The following is a 21,287-nucleotide window of genomic DNA, read 5'->3' on the forward strand; positions in this document are numbered from 1 at the left end:
CAGGGAATACTTCTAAACTCATTCTATGAGGATCACTCTAATACCAAAAAGAAGGAAAAACACCACAAAAAAAAGAAAATTACAGACCAATATCCCTGATGAACACAGATGCAAAAATACTCAACAAAATATTAGTGAACAGAACTCAAAAATACACCAAAAAGATCATCTATCATGATCAAGTAGATTTGTCCCAGAGATGCAAGGATGGTATAACATTAGAAAATCCATCAACATCATCCACCACATCAACAAAAAGGAGGACAAAACCACACATGCATTTCCAAAGATGCAGAAAAAGCATTTGACAAAATTCAACATCCATTCATTATAAAATCTCTCAACAAAATGGGTATAGAGGGCAAGTGCCTCAACATAATAAAGGCCATATATAACAAACCCACAGCCAACATGATACTTAACAGCGAGAAGCTGAAAGCTTTTCCTTTAAGACTGGGTATAAGACAAGGATGCCCACTCTCCCCACATCTATTCAACACAGTACTGGAGGTCCTGCCCACTCTCCCCACATCTATTCAACACAGTACTGGAGGTCCTAGCCACAGCAGTCAGACAACACAAAGAAATAAAAGGCATCCAGATTGGTAAAGAAGAAGTTAACCTGTCCCTGTTTGCAGATGACATGATATTGTACATAAAGAACCTTAAAATCCACTACAAAACTACTAGAACTAATATCTGAATTCAGGAAAGTAGCAGGATACAAAATTAATACACAGAAATCAGTGACATTCCTATACACTAACAATGAACTACTAGGGAGACAAATAAGAAAAATGATTCCATTCACAGTTGTTGTATCAAAAACAATGAAACACCTAGGAATAAACCTAACAAAGATAGTGAAAGACCTATACTTTGAAAACTACAAGACACTCATGAGAGAAATTAAAGAAGATACCAATAAATGGAAACACATCCCTCATGCTCATGGATAGGAAGAATTAATATTGTCAAAATGGCCAACCTACCTAAAGCAATCTACAAAATCAATGCAATTCCTATCAAAATTCCAAAAACATTCTTCAATGAACAAGAGAAAATTATTCTAAAACTCATATGGAAACACAGAAGACCCAGAAGAGGCAAAGTAATCCTTAGGAGGAAGAATAAAGCAGGGGGATCACGCTCTACTACAAAGCCACAGTACTGAAGACTATTTGGTACTGGCACAAGAACAGATCCACACACCAGTGGAACAGAAACAGAGTCCAGATATTAACCTAAACATACACAGTCGATTAACACACGATAAAGCTGCCATGGATATACAATGGAAAACGACAGCCACTTAAACAGCTTGTGTTGGCAAAACTGGACAGCTACATGTAAGAGAATGAAACTGGATCACTGTTTAACTCCATACACAAAAGTAAATTCAAAATGGATCAAAGACCTGAATGTAAGTCATGAAACCATAAAACTCTTGGGAAAAAAAGGCAAAAATCTCTTGGACATAAACATGAGCGACTTCTTAAGGAACATATCTTCTGGGCAAGGGAAACAAAAGCAAAAATGAACAAGTGGGACTATATCAAGCTGAAAAGTTTCTGTACAGCAAAGGACACCACCAATAGAACAAAAAGGCATCCTATAGTATGGGAGAATATATTCATAAATTACTTCAATGGACCAATCCGATAAAGGGTTGACATGCAAAATATATAAAGAGCTCACACACCTCAACAGACAAAAAGTTAATAATCCAATTAAAAAATGGGCAGAGGAGTTGAACAGACAGTTCTCCAAGGAAATTCAGATGGTCAACAGAGACATGAAAAGACCCTCCACATCGCTAGTTATCAGAGAAACACAAATTAAAACTACAATGAGGTATGACCTCACACCAGTTAGGATGGACAACAGAAAAGACAAGGAACAACAAATGCTGGTGAGGATGTGGGGAAAGGGGAACCCTCCTACACTGCTGATGGGAATGTAAATTAGTTCAACCATTGTGGAAAGCAGTATGGAGGTTCCTCAAAAAGTTCAAAATAAAAATACCATTTGACCCAGGAATTCAACTACTAGAAATTTACGCTAAGAATGCAGCAGCCCAGTTTGAAAAAGACAGATGCACCCCTATTTTTACTGCAGCACTATTTACAATAGCTAAGAAATGGAAGCAACCTAAATATCCATCAGTAGATGAATGGATAAAGAGATGTGGTGCATATACACAACGGAATATTATTCAGCCATAAGAAGAAAACAAATCCTACCATTTGCAACAACATGGATGTAAATAGAGGGTATTATACACAGTGAAATAAGCCAGGCAGAGAAAGACAAGTACCAAATGATTTCACTCATCTGTGGAGTATAAAAACAAAGAAAAAACTGAAGGAACAAAACAGCAGCAGAATCACAGAACCTGAAAGTGGAGTAACAGTTACCAAAGGGAAATGGACTGGGGAAGATGGGTGGGAAGGTAGGGTTAAGAGGGGGAATAAAAGGGGGACATTATGATTAGCATGTATAATGTGGGGGGTGGGACACGCACACCTCAACAAACAAAAGGCAAATAATCCAATTAAATATTGGCACAAGATCTGAACAGACACTTCTCCAAAGAAGAAATTCAGATGGCCAACACACACATGAAAAGATGCTCCACATAGCTAATCATCAGAGAAATGCAAATTAAAACCACAATGAGATATCACCTCACACCAGTAAGGCTCACCACCATCCAAAAGACAAACAACAAATGTTGGTGAGGTTGTGGAGAAAGAGGAACCGTACTACACTGCTGTTGGGAATGCACATTAGTTCAACCATTGTGGAAAGCAATATGCAGGTTCCTCAAAATAGAAATACCATTTGACCCAGGAATTCTGCTCCTAGGAATTTACCCTAAGAATGCAGCAGCCCTATTTGAAAAAGACATGCACTTCTATGTTTATCACAGCACTGGCTATGTTTACAATAGCCAAGAAATGGATGCAACTTAGGTGTTCATTACTAGATGAATGGATAAAGATGTGGTACATATACACCAGAGAATATCATTCAGCCATAAGAAGAAGAAAAATCCTACCATTCGCAACAACATGGATGGAGCTAGAGGGTATCATGCTCAGTGAAATAAGCCAGGTGGAGAAAGACAAGCGTCAAATGATTTCACTCATCTGTGGAGTAGAAGAGCAAAGAAAAAAACTGAAGGAACCAAACAGCAGCAGAATCACAGAACCCGATAGTGGAGTAACAGTTACCAAAGGGAAAGGGATAAGGGGATAAAAGAGGGGCATTACTATTAGCAGACATAATGTTAGGGGTTCGGGGGGGGGTAGGCACAGGGAGGGCTGTACAACACAGAGAAGACAAGTAGTGATTCTATAGTGTCTTACCTACGCTGATGGACAGAGTTTGTTTGGGGGTATGCGGGGGAATTAGTGATGGGGGGAGTCTAGTAAACATAATGTTCCTCATGTAATTGTAGATTAATGATACTAAAATAAAATAAAATAAGTAAATAAAATAAAATAAAATAAAATAGTAAAATCAAATAACTGAAGGAACAAATAAAAATAAATAAATAAATTAAGATGGAGAAAATCTTTGCAAATCACATACCTCTTTAAGGACTCAGACCTAGTATACATACATAAGTTTCAAAACCCAATAATAAGAAAAAGAACTAATTCAAAATAAAAATGGGAAAAAGAGATTAACAGGTGACCAAAAATGTTGTGTATAAATAAGCAGACACTCAACATCCTTAGCCATTACAGAAATGCAAATTAAAACCACAAGGCACTAGAAAGGCCATAATTTAAAAAATCAGAAACTAGCCAGTCTTGACAAAGATGTGGAGAAATTGAAACCCTGATACACTGTTGGTAGAAATGTAAAATGGTACAGCCACTCTAGAAGCCTGACAGTTCCTCCAAAGGTTAAACACAGAATTACCACATGACCCAGTAATTCCACTTTTAAGTATTTACCCAAGCAAAAAAGAAACATACAACCACACAGAGATTTATACATGAATATTCATAGTAGTTTATTCCTAACAGCCAAAAACTAGGAACAACGAAATATCCTTAAAGATACATGATTAGTTAAACTAAATGTGGTACATCCATACTATGGAATACTGCTCAGCAATAAAAATGAAACAAACTTTCAATATACACAATAACCTGAATTAATCTCAACATAAGTACAGAATGAAAGACAGATGAGAAAGAATACATACTGTCAACCAGTAGTGGTGGAAAAAAAGAATATCCACATGCAAATTAATGAAGTTGGACCTTTATCTTACACCACATAAAAAACAACTCAGAATGGATTAAAGACCTACATGTAAGGCCTAAAAACATAAAACTCTTGGAAGAAAACACAGGAGAAAAGCTTTATGATATAATTTAATTTGGCAATTATATCTTGGATAAAAGCACAATCTACAAATGTAAAATTAGGTAAATTGGAATTCATCAAAATTTAGAACTTCTCTGTATCAAAGGACACAACACAATGTGAAAAGGCAACCTGTGGAATGGGAGAAAATATTTGCATATCATTTATCTAATGAAAGGTTAATATCCAGAATATATGAAGAACTCCTACAACAAAAAATAAACAATCTGAGTTAAAAATCAGCAAAGGACTTGAATAGCTATTTCTCAAAAGATGACATACAGATCGCCCACAAGCACATGAAAAGATGATGAACATCACTGACCATTAAGGAAATGCAAATTAAAATGACAATGAGGTACTACCTCACACCCATTAGGATGGCTGGCTACTATCAAAGAAACAATAATAACAAGTGTTGGGAAATGTGGAGAAACTGGAACTCTTACACAATTGAGAGCAATATAAAATGGTGCAGCTTCTTTAGAAAACAGTACGGAGGTTCCTCAAAAAAAAAAAAAACGAAAAATAGAACTACAATATGATTGAGTTATCCCATTTCTAGGTACATATGCAAAAGAAAGGAAGGTTTGGATAGTTGTTTGCACACCTGTGTTCCTAGCAGCAGTATTCCCAATAGTCAACAGGTGGAAGCAACACAAATGTCCATCAATGACTGAGTAAACAAAATGTGGTATACACATACAACAGAATTATTTTTACCCTTAAAAAGGGAAATCCTGGCACATGCTACAACAAGGCTGAACCTTGAGAATATTACACTAGATTAAATTAATCAGTAACCTAACAACGAATATTTACAGATTCCACGTAGGTGAAGTACTTAAATTAGTAAAAGAAAGACAAAGTAGAATGGTGGTTGTCAGAGGCTGGGGGAGGAAGGAGTGGAGAGTTACTGTTTAAAGGGTAACAGTTTCAGTTTTGCATGATGAGGAGAGTTCTGGAGATTGGTTGTGCAACAATGTGAATATACTTAAGACTACTGAACTGTGCACTTAAAGGTGAAAATGCTATGTTTTATATTATGTATATTTTACACAATTTTAAAGAAGAATACATACTATATGAATCCATTATCTAAAATTCCAGAAAATGTAAACTAATCTATAGTTACAGAAAGCAGATCAGTGGTTGTCAGGGGATAAGGAGGGTGGAGAGAAGGGAAGAGGCATGATAATAGGACTTCAAAGAGGCACAAAGAAACTTTTGGGGGTGACAGAAACACTCGTCGTGCTGATTTCACAGGTATCAACATACATCAAAACATACACAACATAAACACACAAAAATTGTACACTTTAAATGGGTTTTCTAAAAATCCTCAATAAATAATAAAGCTATTTTTTTCTAAAAGGATAAATGGTATGTACTAATAAAAATTAGTGTACTTCCTTGCCTCATCATCAATCTTCATCTGAAAATCTTGCTCATTTTCTTCTTCTGGGGCAATAAAGGACTTCTCACCATAGCCAGCATCCTGGAAGTGGACCAATTCATGCAATCAATTATCAGTCAATTGGAAAGCACAAAGCACAATTTCACTGAACACCAAGTACAGAATATCAAAGCACATTTTGCAGAGAAAATGGATTCTGTTAACTATGACCATAAGCTATCAGAGGATATATTACATTTCAAGGAACTTATCAGCTGATATACGTATAGTTAAGGCCCACGAGGGAGCTAAATACAGATGCTCATTAACTCAGACTCATTAATTCAGTGGGTCAGAGTTGTGCCATCACACATCAGCTAGATCTTTTCTATTTTGGCCTGATAAGAATACTTAGGCGCTTCTCTCAACTACTGAAAAAACCCATAGGCATAAGCAGTGCCTAAGAGGAAGGTGTTCACCTTTAGTCGCTGCTCAGCAGCTATCATGCTATAATAAGCACAGCACTGCTCTGGAGACACCATAGCTCTGATCTCCTCTTCAGTTGGCAAACGAAAACCAGATTTCAGCACCCACCAGTTTGAGTCCATCCCTAAAAAAGATAAGAGAGAATGAAAACATTCTGAATTCCCAAGGCCCTTTCATTGACAGTGACAGGGATAGCAAACAAAGACTGAACCAGGAAATGTCCTAAAAGGTATGAGGCCTAGCCAAAGATAGTCTGACTGGTCAAGAGAACCCCTGCTAGGTTTTCATACATCTCAAATAAGACATCCAACAAACACACTGAATTTCCTGGCAGGCAAAATCACAAAGCAATCAGAGCCTCCACACTTCGAAGATTTTCTATCTTCTCCTTAAGATGACTAACAATTTCTTTTTCCATTTTGTTAGCGGTACACTTATCCTTCAACAGAAATCCCTGATTTCTTTCTTGGAAAGAAGCAGAGAGGGCAAATAATCAGTCACAACTGATGACCTGTGCGTTTGAAGTCAGCGCAGAGCTTTAGCCTCTTCCGGATGCTGCTTTCTGAATGGGAAGGAAAGGCTTTTTTTATATCTTCCATTCGGATCCGCCGTGGCCGATCTTTACTCTTCCAGAGGAGGCGGTAAATAAAAACCTGCCCAATAAACCGAATGTTTTTAACTGCCAAATAATAAAAGCCCTCACCAGGGCCCCTTCCCCTGCTAAGCCCCTGTGCATTTTGATCTTTCTTGATGTGCCCCCAAATTCATATGCCCTTTTATGTGCATCCTGACCTCCTCCTTATCCTCTCATTCTCACCTGCAGAAAGTCTTGAATGTGTGTATTCGCCCTTTTGGAGTTAGGCCTAGGAACTTCAAACAAGGGGCACTGCTGGCCAACCACAAAAATATCCACTAATTCCCGAATATAGTAACCTTGTCTTGTCCAAATGATAAGAAAGTCAGTTTCTGGCATCTTATGAAGGTAAATAGGGGCACGAAAAAGGTTGTTCTCAAGTGCCTAAAACAGAATGAAAAACACCAAATTATATACAGAGAAGCCCTAAGAAATTTGGTCAACTAATGAGAAAGGATAATCATGCTTGTCTGCTCTTGTCCCCATTATGCCACCTAAAATCCATTCAGTAATATAAACAAATTATAATATGGAATATCAAGTGGGATTGGATAGGTTAAGTTTTTATCCACTGGCAATCTGTAAGAGTCAGTAGAGGGGAAACTACAGGATTTGGAGTCATGACACTAGCTCTGCTACTCACTATTATAATGTCAGGTAAGTTATTTAATATCCCTGAGTCTAACTTTCCACCATCTACAAAACAGATACTTAAAATGCTTATATCTCACAGGATTGCAATAAAGATTACATATGGAAGTCATCTGATAAACAAGTACTATACTAATACCCTAGCCCCTGACATAATACAGATGAGATCAGAACATTTGTTAAAGAAATTTAAAAATAAAACAACAAAAGCTAATGAGGTAGAATATGTGCTAGAGAAGAGAGATTAAACATGGAAGAGAGAAAAATTTTGTACTTAAGTAGCAGTCACATGGGAATCAACTGTCACAAGAAACCTATGCATCTAAGGAAAGACTTCTGAGAAAATCAGAGCTGTGGAAAAGAAGAAAGAGGATCTTCAATATATGACTGTGCAAACAAAATTCTAATTGTGAAATACAGAAAGAAAAAGAATTACAGGAGAAGATAAAACAGGATTTTTCAGAAACGACAAAGGTAGCCACAAAAGCAGATGAATTGATAGAACATCTCAACAGAAAGTTACAGGAAGAAAAATGCCAGTAATAGAATAAAGATAGTACTCAAAATCTGTTGGAAAATGGACTACAGATGTAAAGGATAAAGAAAAGTAGGCTTTGCAGATGCTTTAAGAGAATAAGCCAGAGTAATAATGGAACTCACAAGGTACAAGAGCAGGGAAAAGGGTTAAGATTGCCAAGAGAAATTAAGTGGAGGAAAAACAAGGCAGGCAAGTTATAGAGATTTCCTCACATCATTTGTGGACCTCTCTATCTCCCTGTAACAAAATGTGTGAAAGCTAGGTTACCAGAGGGCCTTTCTACAGCCATCAAGGAAGGAAGAAAAAACATTTTACCACGGTTGTGGACTTTAAATAGCACAGTTTAGGTGTGGTTCAATACTCAAAATGACCACAAATAATATAGTCAAAACATACCACTTAGACATATCCAAATCAAACATTTATAAACTACCTATTATTATTAATCCCAGGTTGACTTCCCTTTGCCACCCAGATGTTTCTGGATTTACCAGTGTGCACAATTTCAAAAAAACTACTTTAAATTTAGCTCATGAATAAGATAGTTAGAAGCCAATTTTAATAAAAAGATCAAAAAAATTTTGGATTACAACCACTCTTGGATTATACTGATCTTCCCCACATTTGATGTTAAGAGTAGTACCTCAATGAACTGAAATTGGTTCTCTCTGGGCTGACTAGCTCATCTGTCAATTTCTTAAACATTACAACAGGAAAGAATTCCTCACCTGCAATAATTGGCCAGGATGGAGAGATCCCAGAAAAGGAGATGTATGGCAGTAAACAGTTTCTCCATATTTACAATCAGGGGCTCCAGCGTCTTTTTCAGGTTTCTGTAAGGAACACAGCAGACTCACGTATTATCATGGAATATAATCAATAAACCTACACAAAATATTCCATGAGCATAACTGACACTTTACTAGTATTACTACCTCTAAGATACCATTCCTTTCTTCCAAGAAATCTATAGTATAACAAAGACATATACACATTTACAGATTATCACTGGACATCTGACTAGCTATATGAACAACAAAGATCTTCTGAGTAGACTCACCCGCTTATAGTAATTTTTTATCTTGGTTGCCATTCCAACCTGCATCATTAATGGTCCATGTTCCTCACTGTATTCTGCAAGAATAAGATCTCCATCTTTGCCTGTGAGGTCCTGAGGTGTGCGCATAAAAAACATCTCTCCACCACCTGAAGCTTGCCTCTCCTGTTCTCTCATCTGCCCAGAATAAAGAGAATATAGTCCAGCTCCTGATAGGGTAACTGAAACTACAGACTGATGCTGTTCATTCTGAGACACTGACTCCAAACACTACCTCAACTTGCCTTTTCTTTCATTTCATCACAAAAATTCTGAAACATTATAATAAAGCTAAAACTACAGAACACTTATCTCACCACCTACATGTAATTGTTTATATTCTGCTGTATTTGTTTTATCTATAACAATCTCCTATGGATTCTGCAGAACCATTTCTGAAAATTGCAGTCATCGAGCACTTCAGCCATGAAGTATTCTTGCTCACGACTCCTAAAAATAAGGACAGTCTCCTAAATAACCAGAGTAACATTCTATGACATCTAAGAAAGTAAATAATTCCCTAATATCACCTAATATCCAGTGCATTCCCCCAATTTGTACTCCAATGTTTTTTATGGCTGGTTCTTTCTAACCAGGATTCAATCATAATACCTTAGCCTTCTTTTTGATGTGCTTTAGCAAGGGCTGGACTGAATGAGGAGCTGGCTGAGATACTGCCTCAAAGGAATCCTTCTTCAGAGGTGGGCGATGGAACTGCCGGAGTTTGATGGGCCCCATGTGGGTGGGAAAGAAGGGCTGCTGTAACTCCACAGCAGGAATTGAGTGCTAAGCCAGGAGATACAAAAGTACTAATTAAATACTAACTCTAGCTTAGGCAAGATTAACCCCTATTCTCCAGCAGAACAAAGCAGTGATTCCCATACACCACAGAAAAAATGCTTTTACCTGGATAATATTTCCTCCAAAAGTGCCTCTAAGACCCTGTTGCTTGGGGTAGTAATATTCATCATTGGAGAGATTCCATGGATCTTTCACTTCTGGCTGACACATGTTCTAAATGACAGGTCATCAAATAAACCTTAGTCAGACTACCCTTCTCCATTACCTTTCTTTGTTCTAAACACTGAGTCCCTTTTCCCTTCACAGACCTGCTGTGGTTTCTCCTTGATGACACCTGTTTTCCCTAGGAGAATTCGACTCTTCTTCAGAGATGATTCCTTCTTATTCTCCTTACAGGAGGAGTTAGAGGTGGCTTCTTCCTTCTCATCAGGAATTTCTAAGGATGAAATAAAAATCACTCTGGAGGTGCTATCCCTAAGATTCACCTTTTCTCCCAGTACCTTTGTACTTCCTAACCAGATCTCTCATCCCACTCCAAACCACTTCTAGTCCATGATTCACTCTCACCAAACACACTCAGGACGTCTCAAAGGTACTGCTTTCCAACTTTCCTACATTACAAGTTTTCCCTAAATGATACACAAATATTAGAAATTAACAGCCACCGTTTGCTCTCTCAAACTGCTACAGAGAAGATTCTAGTTATGACCTACCCATTTCCTACTGCCTCTTGACATTAACAGCAAGCTGTCAATTATGAAACTGGCCTTACAGTACCATACCCAAAATGAGATTCTCATCATTGGGATCAAGTGTCAAAACAGGAGGCTCCAACAGTCGGGGCATGGCCTGGGCATCCCAGATGATATTGTCCTCCCAGCGTCCATATACCAGCTCCTCATTGTCAATGGGGAAAATGGAATACCAAGGCTTGTCATCATCCAGGGTGGCTGTAAAACCTAGTCAAAACAGGAAGAAAAACTCAGCAATAGACAAAACACTTATGCCCCTTTCAATCATGATTCTAGCAGAGGAAAAACGAACAAATGTTAGAAGAATTACTGATGTGGCTACTGAAAAGAAACCTACTGGACACAGTGTATTTCTCACTTTAAAAAACGTTGCAGAAAAACATGCTTCTTGCAATAACTTTAACGAGTCAAAATTTAAATAGCCATATGTTTAATAGAATCAGTTAAATTTTGGTAATAAATGATATGGCAAAATATGGTAACAATAAATGGCAGTAAAATATATTAAAAATACAATTATTGCTGTAGTTTATAAAATCATCCATGTAAGAATACTGTGCAACCAATAAAGTGTGTGACAAAGGAAAAAAATAATTTCTTGGATTTAAAAATTAAGACATTTTTGTTGTTCTTCCAAATTATATATGTAATCCATGTTAACTGTAAATCTGGAAAAAAATACAGAAAGGTATAAAGAAAACTGAACCTATCTGTGATCTTACAAACCAGAATAACCACTTTGACACCCATACTGAAGTTGCTTTTAGTCAGCTTTCTGTGTTAATATAGAGTGCTTTTCTTCCCCACTTACACAAGCAGGGTATCAAGTATGCCACTTCATATGTTTTTTGTTTAAAACGAGTTTCCCATGTCATTAAACATTTATGAAGAACTTAGAACATAGAATACTTAGTTAAAAACTGTATCTATAGAGATGAGCCCAGCTACTACATACACACACACACACACACACACACAGAAAACTGAAAACAAAGTATATAAAAAAGTTAATAGTCAATAGTCTTTGGATGGTAGGATTACCAGGGACTTTTGACAACATATTTTCCAATTTTTCTACACTAAGTATTAATATACCTTTTTTGGCATGTTTAAAGAGAAAGAAGGCAAATTCTGAATGATAAAGATAAAGGAGTTTTGGAAACAAAATGAACCACATAAAGAATTTTTATAGCTCAGAAAGATCTTTAATTTCAAAATGGTTATCACATTCTTAAATTGAGAATCACAGCTCATTAATAACAGTGCAAAAAAAATTATTAAAGACTAGAATCAGGGCTCAGATCCGAACCATTTCACTGCCCTGACTCAGCAGCAGCAAAGATTACAGCTAAGCCCAATTAGGATGACTGAGATGAAGGGCAGTGTGCTGGACACAGCCAGCATAGAAACAAACCTTGCTGAACGTTATAAGCCATGGCATTCGGTGTCATTCTGGAAGGAAGCCAGCCTGCCAGGCTTCCACGCTGAGGGTCTGTCCCTTTGGGTTTGACATCCTCTCCATCCCAGATGATATCATCCTCCCAATGCAGCTGTGTCACCATCAGGAAGTTTTCATCAGCCAGAAGATCAGTGCCATTGCTTTCCTCAAGCTTCCTAAAGTCCTGCATAAGTACGGAAGGAACAACAAATCCCTGAATGGTCACTGGTCAAAGTTTTCACCCCAAATCCCATATTACATACATCACATGTGGTTCTTGACCTGAGAGAACCACCCAATAATGGAGGACCACTCCTAGTCTGGCACAGCACTCATTTCACAACTAAAATCCTTACAATGGGACCTAGATGCCAGGGTGATACACCTTACCAGACAAAAGGCTTAGACACCCACATCTTTCACCAATGAAACCCTGTCCAGTATCATCCTAGTTGGAAAGTAAAATAAAAATAAGAGGGCCCTGGGCACTTTGATTCCATTCTTACATACTAGTGTTGCTTACCTCCATCATTCTATTTTTTATCACAGGTTCATGTTCCATCTTTCTCAGTTTGATGCCATAGTCAAACCCACTGCCATCTTCAGGGACACCCAGCATATCATACCACAGTCGGGCGGGCCCGTAACGCCACTCAGCCACTTTTGGTTTGATATTTGTCAGTTTATCTGTATCTCCAGTTGACTGGGAAAATTTGGACTCCACAGGAGCCATCACCGTGATCTGTAACAAAACAAAGTAGTGGAAGGGGAAGAGGATTTCCTGATCCCAGCTGTCCTAAGAATATAGGCAGGAGAGCAAGTTAAAAGATCCATAAGGATGATTCTTGAATAGAATTGGAGTTAGAATATGAACAACAGAAGTATATCAAGGCACACTGTGCTTATCATTCAAACTCTCCTATTCCCCAGTTTACATATCACCATCTTCCAGCCCCCAGTACTTTTTTATTACAAAAAGGAAGGGATAGCCACTGGGACTGAACTCATGATTACTTGTAATCACCACAGGACTCTGCCTACTAAGGTGTTATTCCTAATTTAGACATATGCTAGGGGGAACTCATTTGTTCCCCTCCTAGGTCTTAATCGCAGGTCCCTATTTTGTCTACTTCATCATCAGAGACACGGCTTTGGAGGTGGTGGCAGAGCAAAGTCTTAGTTCCACAAAGACTTCTGGTTGGTTTATGATTCTACTGAGCACTCCACCTCCTGGATCTGCTCTTCTTGTATCAGATCATGGTGCTTCTTTTTCCTCTTTCTCCGAGCACTCCGCCAAATAGATGGGACGTTCTTCCCTGGCCCAAAAAGACGTAGGAAGCGTAACACCTAGTACAAAGAACACTTTACTGTATCAGAAACTCAAATGCCAGATACAAAAACAGCAACATCTGGGTCTGGAAACTTTGAGGGGTCTACTCAACTGTGAAGAAGAGATAAGGAGCGATAAACTCAGATTTATAACCTCTTCCAAAAAAGCAAAGAAAGAAGTATTCCTTAGTAATTTGGACTAATTCTTCTAAGACAACAAGAACGATTTCTAATGAGAACTATATAAATCACATGTGCTATCAATGCATGCAACTTAAAAAAAGACTTACTATAATGTCCTTGGATAAGGACACCTTTAGATTTTAAGAATAAGGAAGCCATTCTATATTCAGTACCTTAACAATAGATCTCAGTACTTAGAAGAAGTCAGTGGTTTGCAATGTGGGCATTCTCCACAGAAAGTACCTTTCCAGGTCGAAATTCTGGGAAAAGTTCTGTGACACTTGGCAACAGCTTGGTGGCATCATACTGCATAATCCCAGCCAATGGTAGGGTTAGTTTTCCATTCTCAGATTCTGCCTGTGTTACTTCCTGAGGTCCCATCTCAAATTCTGAGTCAGAGGAACTACTGAAGTCCACTTTCTCTGAGGCCAAAGAGGCAGGGGCAATGACGGAGGGCAAGATGATGTCTTCTGCATCCTCAGACACTGCAACAAGGAAGAGAAACCCCTTTGGCATATAGGTGTGAGCATTATTTCCTCAAATTCAGCCAACAACCCCCAATCTAGGCTTATGCATGGCTCAGTGGCAGGGGATATAGTTCCAAGAACTCAGATTACTAGAATGCAACCCAAAACACTCATTCCAATTCATTATCTCCCACTATCCCCAACTCACCTTGTACCTGGTACCCTAGGGTTGTGATGAAAGAGAACAAACACTATTACTACATTTATTACTTCCTGTAAATATATTAGGTTAAATGAATGTGCCCAAAATTATACATCTTTACATCAGTCAGCCCTTATCATGTCTGGTTCAGAGACCCATGAGGTGAAGAATTTTTTTAAGGCCATAGGATAACAATTAAGTTATTTACCATAAAATAAGATCTATGGAGGGGGGGGCGGAGCCAGTATGGTGGCGTGAGTAGAGAGTGGAAATCTCCTCCCAAAAACACATAGAGCTTTGAAAATATAACAAAGAAAACTCTTCCTAAAATAGGAAGAGGACACAGGTCAACATCCAGACCACATCCACACCTGCAAGAACCCAGCGCCTTGCGAAGGGGGTAAGATACAAGCCCCGGCCCGGGGGGACCAGAGCGCCCCTCCCCCCGGCTCCCGGCGGGTGGAAAGAAACCGGAGCGGTTTTTGTTTTTGTTTTTGGCGAGTGCTTTTTGGAAGCCTTAAAGGGACAGGGACCCCATTGCTAGGGAGGCAGGGCGGCAGAACCAGTGAGCGGGTGCCTAGGACCGGCGCCTGAGGACAAAGATTATCACGCGTTTATCCCTACAGGACTGGTAGGCGGGTGCCTGAGACTGGCGCCTGAGGACCGAGGAAATCGCGCGTTTTTCCCCTTTTTTTTCCTCTTTTTGGTGAATGCTTCTTTGAAGCCTTAAAGGGACAGGTACCCCAGTGCTAGGGAGGCAGAGCAGCAGGACCAGTGAGCGGGTGCCTGGGACCAGTGCCTGAGGACAAAGAATATCCCGGGTTATTCCCTGCGGGACCGGAGGGCAGGTGCCTGAGACAGGCGCCTGACGGAGGAAATCGCGCGTTTTTCCCCTTTTTTTTCTCTTTTTGGTGAGTGCTTTTTAGACGCCTTAAAGGGACACGGACCCTGGAGCTAGGGAGGCAGAGCAACAGGACCGGTGAGAGGGGTGCATGGGACCGGCGCCTGAGGACAAAGATTATCACGCGTTTTTCCCTACGGGACCGGTGGGCGGGTGCCTGAGACCGGCGCCTGAGAACAGAGGAAATCGCGAGTTTTTCCCCTTTTTTTTTCTCTTTTTGGCGAGTGCTTTTTGGAAGCCTTAAAGGGACAGGGTCCCCGGTGCTAGGGAGGCAGAGCAGCAGGAACGGTGAGCGGGTGCCTGGGACCGGCGCATGAAGACAAAGAATATCGCACGTTTTTCCCTGCAGGACCGGTGGGCGGGTGCTTTTTGGAAGCCTTGAAGAGACAGGGACCCTGGTGCTAGGGAGACAGGGCAGCAGGACCAGTGAGAGGGTGCCTGGGACCAGCGCCTGAAGAAAAAAAAAAAATCGTGTGTTTTTTCCTTTTTTTTTTCTGTTCCCTCTCTCATTGTTGCTGCTGTTGTTTTGGTTTGGAGAGTGCTTTCTGGAAGTCTTAAAGGGGCAGGACAGGACACTTAGACCAGAGGAAGGGAATCTGGGGATCTCTGGGCACTCTAACCCACTGGGCAACAGGGAGCACAGAGGCCCTTTATGGAGATAAATAGCCTCCCCGCCGCCGTTCCCCCTCCAACAGGGCTCCACCCCTTTGAAGGAGCAACCACAGCCACGCCACACCCACCGCAACAGTGGAGATAAACTCCATAGCAAACAGGCAGGTAGCAGAAGCCCTGTCTGCGCACAGCTGACAAGCATAAGCCACAAGACGTCGCTATTCTCCCAGGAGAGGAAGGCCACAAACCTACAAGAAGGGAAGCTCTTCCAGCGGTCTATCGTACCAGGTCTGCAAACTATCTCTATCACCATGAAAAGGCAAAACTACACGGAGACAAAGATCACAGAGACAACACCTGAAAAGGAGACAGACCTAACCAGTCCTCCTGAAAAAGAATTCAAAATAAAAATCATGAACATGCTGACAGAGATGCAGAGAAAAATGCAAGAGCAATGGGATGAGATGCAGAGAAAAATGCAAGAGCAATGGGATAAAGTCCAGAGGGAGACCACAGATGTCAGGAAGGAGCTCACAGAAGTGAAACATTCCCTGGAAGGATTTATAAGCAGAATGGATAAGATGCAAGAGGCCATTGAAGGAATAGAAAAGCCAGAGAACAGGACCGTATAGAAGCTGACATAGAGAGCGATAAAAGGATCTCCAGGAATGAAACAACACTAAGAGAACTATGTGACCAAGCCAAAAGGAATAACATTCGTAGTATAGGGGTACCAGAAGAAGAAGAAAGAGGAAAAGGGATAGAAAGTCTTTTTGAAGAAATAATTGCTGAAAACTTCCCCAAATTGGGGGAGGAAATAATCGAACAGACCATGGAATTACACAGAACCCCCAAAAGAAGGGATCCAAGGAGGATACCACCAAGACATATAGTAATTAAAATGGCAAGGATCAAGGACAAGGAAAGAGTTTTATAGGCAGATAGAGAGAAAAAGGTCACCTATAAAGGAAAACCCATCAAGCTAACATCAGACTTCTCGATAGAAACCCTACAGGCCAGAAGAGAATGGCATGATATACTTAATGCAATGAAACAGAAGGGCCTTGAACCAAAGATACTGTATCCAGCACGACTATCATTTAAATATGATGGCGGGATTAAAAAATTCCCAGACAAGCAAAAGCTGAGGAATTTTGCTTCCCACAAACCACCTCTACAGGGCATCCTAGAGGGATTACTCTAGATGGGAGCACTTCTAAAAAGAGCACAGAACAAAACACACAACATATGAAGAATGGAGGAGGAGGAATAAGAAGGGAGAGAAGAAAAGAATCTCCAGACAGCGTATGTAATAGCTCAATAAGCGAGCTAAGTTAGGCAGTAAGATACTAAAGAAGCTAACCTTGAACCTTTGGTAACCACGAATCTAAAGCCTGCAATGGAAATAAGTACATATCTCTCAAGTCACCCTAAATGTAAATGGGCTTAATGCACCAATCAAAAGACACAGAATAATAGAATGGATAAAAATGCAAGAACCATCTATATGCTGCCCACAAGAAACTCACCTTAAACCCAAGGACAAGCATAGACTAAAAGCCAAACGATGAAAAAACATATTTCAGGCAAACAATAGTGAGAAGAAAGCAGGGGTTGCAGTACTAATATCAGACAAAATAGACTTCAAAACAAAGAAAGTAACAAGAGATAAACAAGGATACTACATAATGATAAAGGGCTCAGTCCAACAAGAGGATATAACCATTCTAAATATATATGCACCCAACACAGGAGCACCAGCATTTGTGAAACAAATACTAACAGAACTAAAGAGGGAAACAGACTGCAATGCATTCATTTTAGGAGACTTCAACACAGCACTCACCCCAAAGGATAGATCCACCGGACAGAAAATAAGTAAGGACACACAGGCACTGAACAACACACTAGAACAGATGGACCTAATAGACATCTATAGAACTCTACATCCAAAAGCAACAGGATATACATTCTTCTCAAGTGCACATGGAACATTCTCCAGAATAGACCACATACTAGCTCACAAAAAGAGCCTCAGTAAATTTCAAAATATTGAAATTCTACCAACCAATTTTTCAGACCACAAAGGTATGAAAGTAGAAATAAATTCTACAAAGAAAATAAAAAAGCTCACAAACACATGGAGGCTTAACAACAGGCTACTAAATAATCAATGGATCAATGAACAAATCAAAATAGAGATCAAGGAATATAAAGAAACAAATGACAACTACAACACTAAGCCCCAACTTCTGTGGGACGCAGCGAAAGCAGTCTTAAGAGGAAAGTATATAACAATCCGGGCACACCTGAAGAAGGAAGAACAATCCCAAATGAATAGTCTAACATCACAATTATCGAAACTGGAAAAAGAACAAATGAGGCCTAAAGTCAGCAGAAGGAGGGACATAATAAAGATCAGAGAAGAAATAAACAAAATTGAGAAGAACAAAACAATAGCAAAAATCAACGAAACCAAGAGCTGGTTCTTTGAGAAAATAAACAAAATAGATAGGCCTCTAGCCAAACTTATTAAGAGAAAAAGATAATCAACACAAATCAACATAATCAGAAATGAGAATGGGAAAATCACAGCAGACTGCACAGAAATACACAGAATTATTAAAGACTACTATGAAAACCTATATGCCAACAAGCTGGAACACCTAGAAGAAATGGACAACTTCCTAGAAAAATACAACCTCCCAAGACTGACCAAGGAAGAAACACAAAGGTTAAACAAACCAATAACGAGGAAAGAAATTGAAACGGTAATCAAAAAACTAGCCAAGCACAAAACCCCGGGGCCGGATGGATTTACCTCGGAGTTTTATCAGACACACAGAGAAGACATAATACCCATTCTCCTTAAAGTGTTCCAAAAAACAGAAGAAGAGAGTATACTCCCAAATTCATTCTATGAAGCCAACATCACCCTAATACCAAAACCAGGCAGAGACACCACCAAAAAAGAAAATTACAGACCAATATCCCTGATCAATATAGATGCAAAAATACTCAATAAAATACTAGCAAACAGAATTCAACAGTATATCAAAAGGATCATACACCATGACCAAGTGGATTCATCCCAGGGATGCAAGGATGGTACAACATTCGAAAATCAATCAACATCATCCACCACATCAACAAAAAGAAAGACAAAAACTACATGATCATCTCCATAGATGCTGAAAAAGCATTTGACAAAATTCAACATCCATTCATGATAAAAACTCTCAACAAAATGGGAATAGAGGGCAAGTACCTCAATAATAAAGGCCATATATGATAAACCCAAAGCCAACATCATACTGAACAGGGAGAAGCTGAAAGCATTTCCTCTGAGATCCGGAACCAGACAGGGATGCCCACTCTCCCCACTGTTATTTAACATAGTACTGGAGGTCCTAGCCATGGAAATCAGACAAAACAAAGAAATACAAGGAATCCAGACTGGTAAAGAAGAAGTTAAACTGTCACTATTTGCAGATGATATGATATTGTACATAAAAATCCCTAAAGACTCCACTCGAAAACTACTAGAACTGATATCGGAATGCAGCAAAGTTGCAGGATACAAAATTAACACACAGAAATCTGTAGCTTTCCTTTACACCAATCATGAACAAGCCGGAAGAGAAATCAGGAAAACAATTCCATTCACCCTTGCATCAAAAAGAATAAAATACCTAGGAATAAACCTCACCAAAGAAGTGAAAGACTTATACTCTGAAAACTACAAGTCACTCTTAAGAGAAATTAAAGGGGACACTAATAAATGGAAACTCATCCCATGCTCATGGCTAGGAAGAATTAATATCGTCAAAATAGCCATCCTGCCCAAAGCAATATAGAGATTTGATGCAATCCCTATCAAATTACCAGCAACATTCTTCAATGAATTGGAACAAATAATTCAAAAATTCATATGGAAACACCAAAGACCCCGAATAGCCAAAGCAATCCTGAAAAAGAAGAATAAAGTAGGGTGGATCTCACTCCCCAACTACAAGCTCTACTACACAGCCACAGTAATAAAGATAATTTGGTACTGGCACAAGAACAGAGCCACAGACCAGTGGAACAGATTAGAGACTCCAGACATTAACCCAAACAAATATGGTCAATTTATATTTGATAAAGGAGCCATGGACATACAATGGCAAAATGACAGTCTCTTCAACAGATGGTGTTCGAAAAACTGGATAGCTACATGTAGGAGAATGAAACTGGACCATTGTCTAACTCCATATACAAAGGTAAACTCAAAATGGATCAAAGACCTGAATGTAAGTCATGAAACCGTTAAAGTCTTGGAAAAAAACATAGGCGAAAACCTCTTAGACATAAACATGAGTGACCTCTTCTTGAACATATCTCCCCGGGCAAGGAAAACAACAGCAAAAATGAGCAAGTGGGACTACATTAAGCTGAAAAGCTTCTGTACAGAGAAAGATACCATCAATAGAACAAAAAGGAACCCTACAGTATGGGAGAATATCTTTGAAAATGACAGATCCGATAAAGGCTTGACGTTCAGAATATATAAAGAGCTCACACGCCTCAACAAACAAAAAACATATAACCCAATTAAAAAATGGGAAGAGGAACTGCACAGACAGTTCTCTAAAAAGGAAATACAAATGGCCAAGAGACACATGAAAAGATGCTCCACATCGCTAATTATCAGAGAAATGCAAATTAAAACTACAATGAGGTATTACCTCACACCAGTAAGGATGGCTGCCATCCAAAAGACAAACAACAACAAATGTTGGCGAGGCTGTGGAGAAAGGGGAACCCTCCTACACTGCTGGTGGAAATGTAAATTAGTTCAACCATTGTGGAAAACAGTTTGGAGGTTCATCAAAATGCTCAAAACAGACCTACCATTTGACCCAGGAATTCCACTCCTAGGAATTTACCCTAAGAACGCAGCAATCAAGTTTGAGAAAGACAGATGCACTCCTATGTTTATCGCAGCACTATTTACAATAGCCAAGAATTGGAAGCAACCTAAATGTCCATCAGTAGATGAATGGATAAAGAAGATGTGGTACATATACACAATGGAATACAACTCAGCCATAAGAAGTGGAAAAAAGCCAACCATTTGCAGCAACATGGATGGAGCTGGAGAGTATTATGCTCAGTGAAATAAGGTAGTTGGAGAAAGAGAAATACCAAATGATTTCACTCATCTGAGGAGTATACGAACAAAGGAAAAACTGAAGGAACAAAACAGCAGTGGAATTACAGAACCCAAAAATGGGCTAACAGGTACCAAAGGGAAAGGAACTGGGGAGGATGGGTGGGCAGGGAGGGATAAGGGGTGGGGGAGAAGAACGGTGGTATTATGATTAGCATGCATGGGGGGGAGGGAGAAAGGGGAGGGTGGGCTGTACAACAGAG

The 21,287-nt window shown here is 39.4% G+C and overlaps 1 protein-coding gene across 14 annotated transcripts in view; it reads right to left on the bottom strand.

Moving 5' to 3' along the window:
- Nucleotides 1-21,287, bottom strand: part of LOC118971528 (transcription initiation factor TFIID subunit 1-like) — a 142,671-nt gene that overhangs the window by 80,320 nt on the left and 41,064 nt on the right. For 13 of the 14 annotated variants that reach the window (XR_012127641.1, XM_073228299.1, XM_073228301.1 and 10 more), the window contains 14 exons: nt 13,934-14,175; nt 13,406-13,525; nt 12,702-12,920; nt 12,155-12,362; nt 10,771-10,947; nt 10,297-10,424; nt 10,094-10,201; nt 9,800-9,973; nt 9,152-9,325; nt 8,820-8,924; nt 7,086-7,286; nt 6,780-6,921; nt 6,262-6,392; nt 5,804-5,884 (listed from right to left, as the gene is read on the bottom strand). Coding sequence is in view for 13 of the 14 variants with exons in the window: in XM_073228299.1 (XP_073084400.1) it covers nt 5,804-5,884; nt 6,262-6,392; nt 6,780-6,921; nt 7,086-7,286; nt 8,820-8,924; nt 9,152-9,325; nt 9,800-9,973; nt 10,094-10,201; nt 10,297-10,424; nt 10,771-10,947; nt 12,155-12,362; nt 12,702-12,920; nt 13,406-13,525; nt 13,934-14,175 (2,210 nt within the window). In the remaining variant the exon portion in view is untranslated. The remainder of the gene's footprint in view (nt 1-5,803; nt 5,885-6,261; nt 6,393-6,779; nt 6,922-7,085; nt 7,287-8,819; nt 8,925-9,151; nt 9,326-9,799; nt 9,974-10,093; nt 10,202-10,296; nt 10,425-10,770; nt 10,948-12,154; nt 12,363-12,701; nt 12,921-13,405; nt 13,526-13,933; nt 14,176-21,287) is intronic. The other variant, XM_073228305.1, reaches the window with a different exon arrangement.

Source organism: Manis javanica, unplaced genomic scaffold, assembly GCF_040802235.1.
Source record: "Manis javanica isolate MJ-LG unplaced genomic scaffold, MJ_LKY HiC_scaffold_24, whole genome shotgun sequence".
NCBI classification, from domain to species: domain Eukaryota; kingdom Metazoa; phylum Chordata; class Mammalia; order Pholidota; family Manidae; genus Manis; species Manis javanica.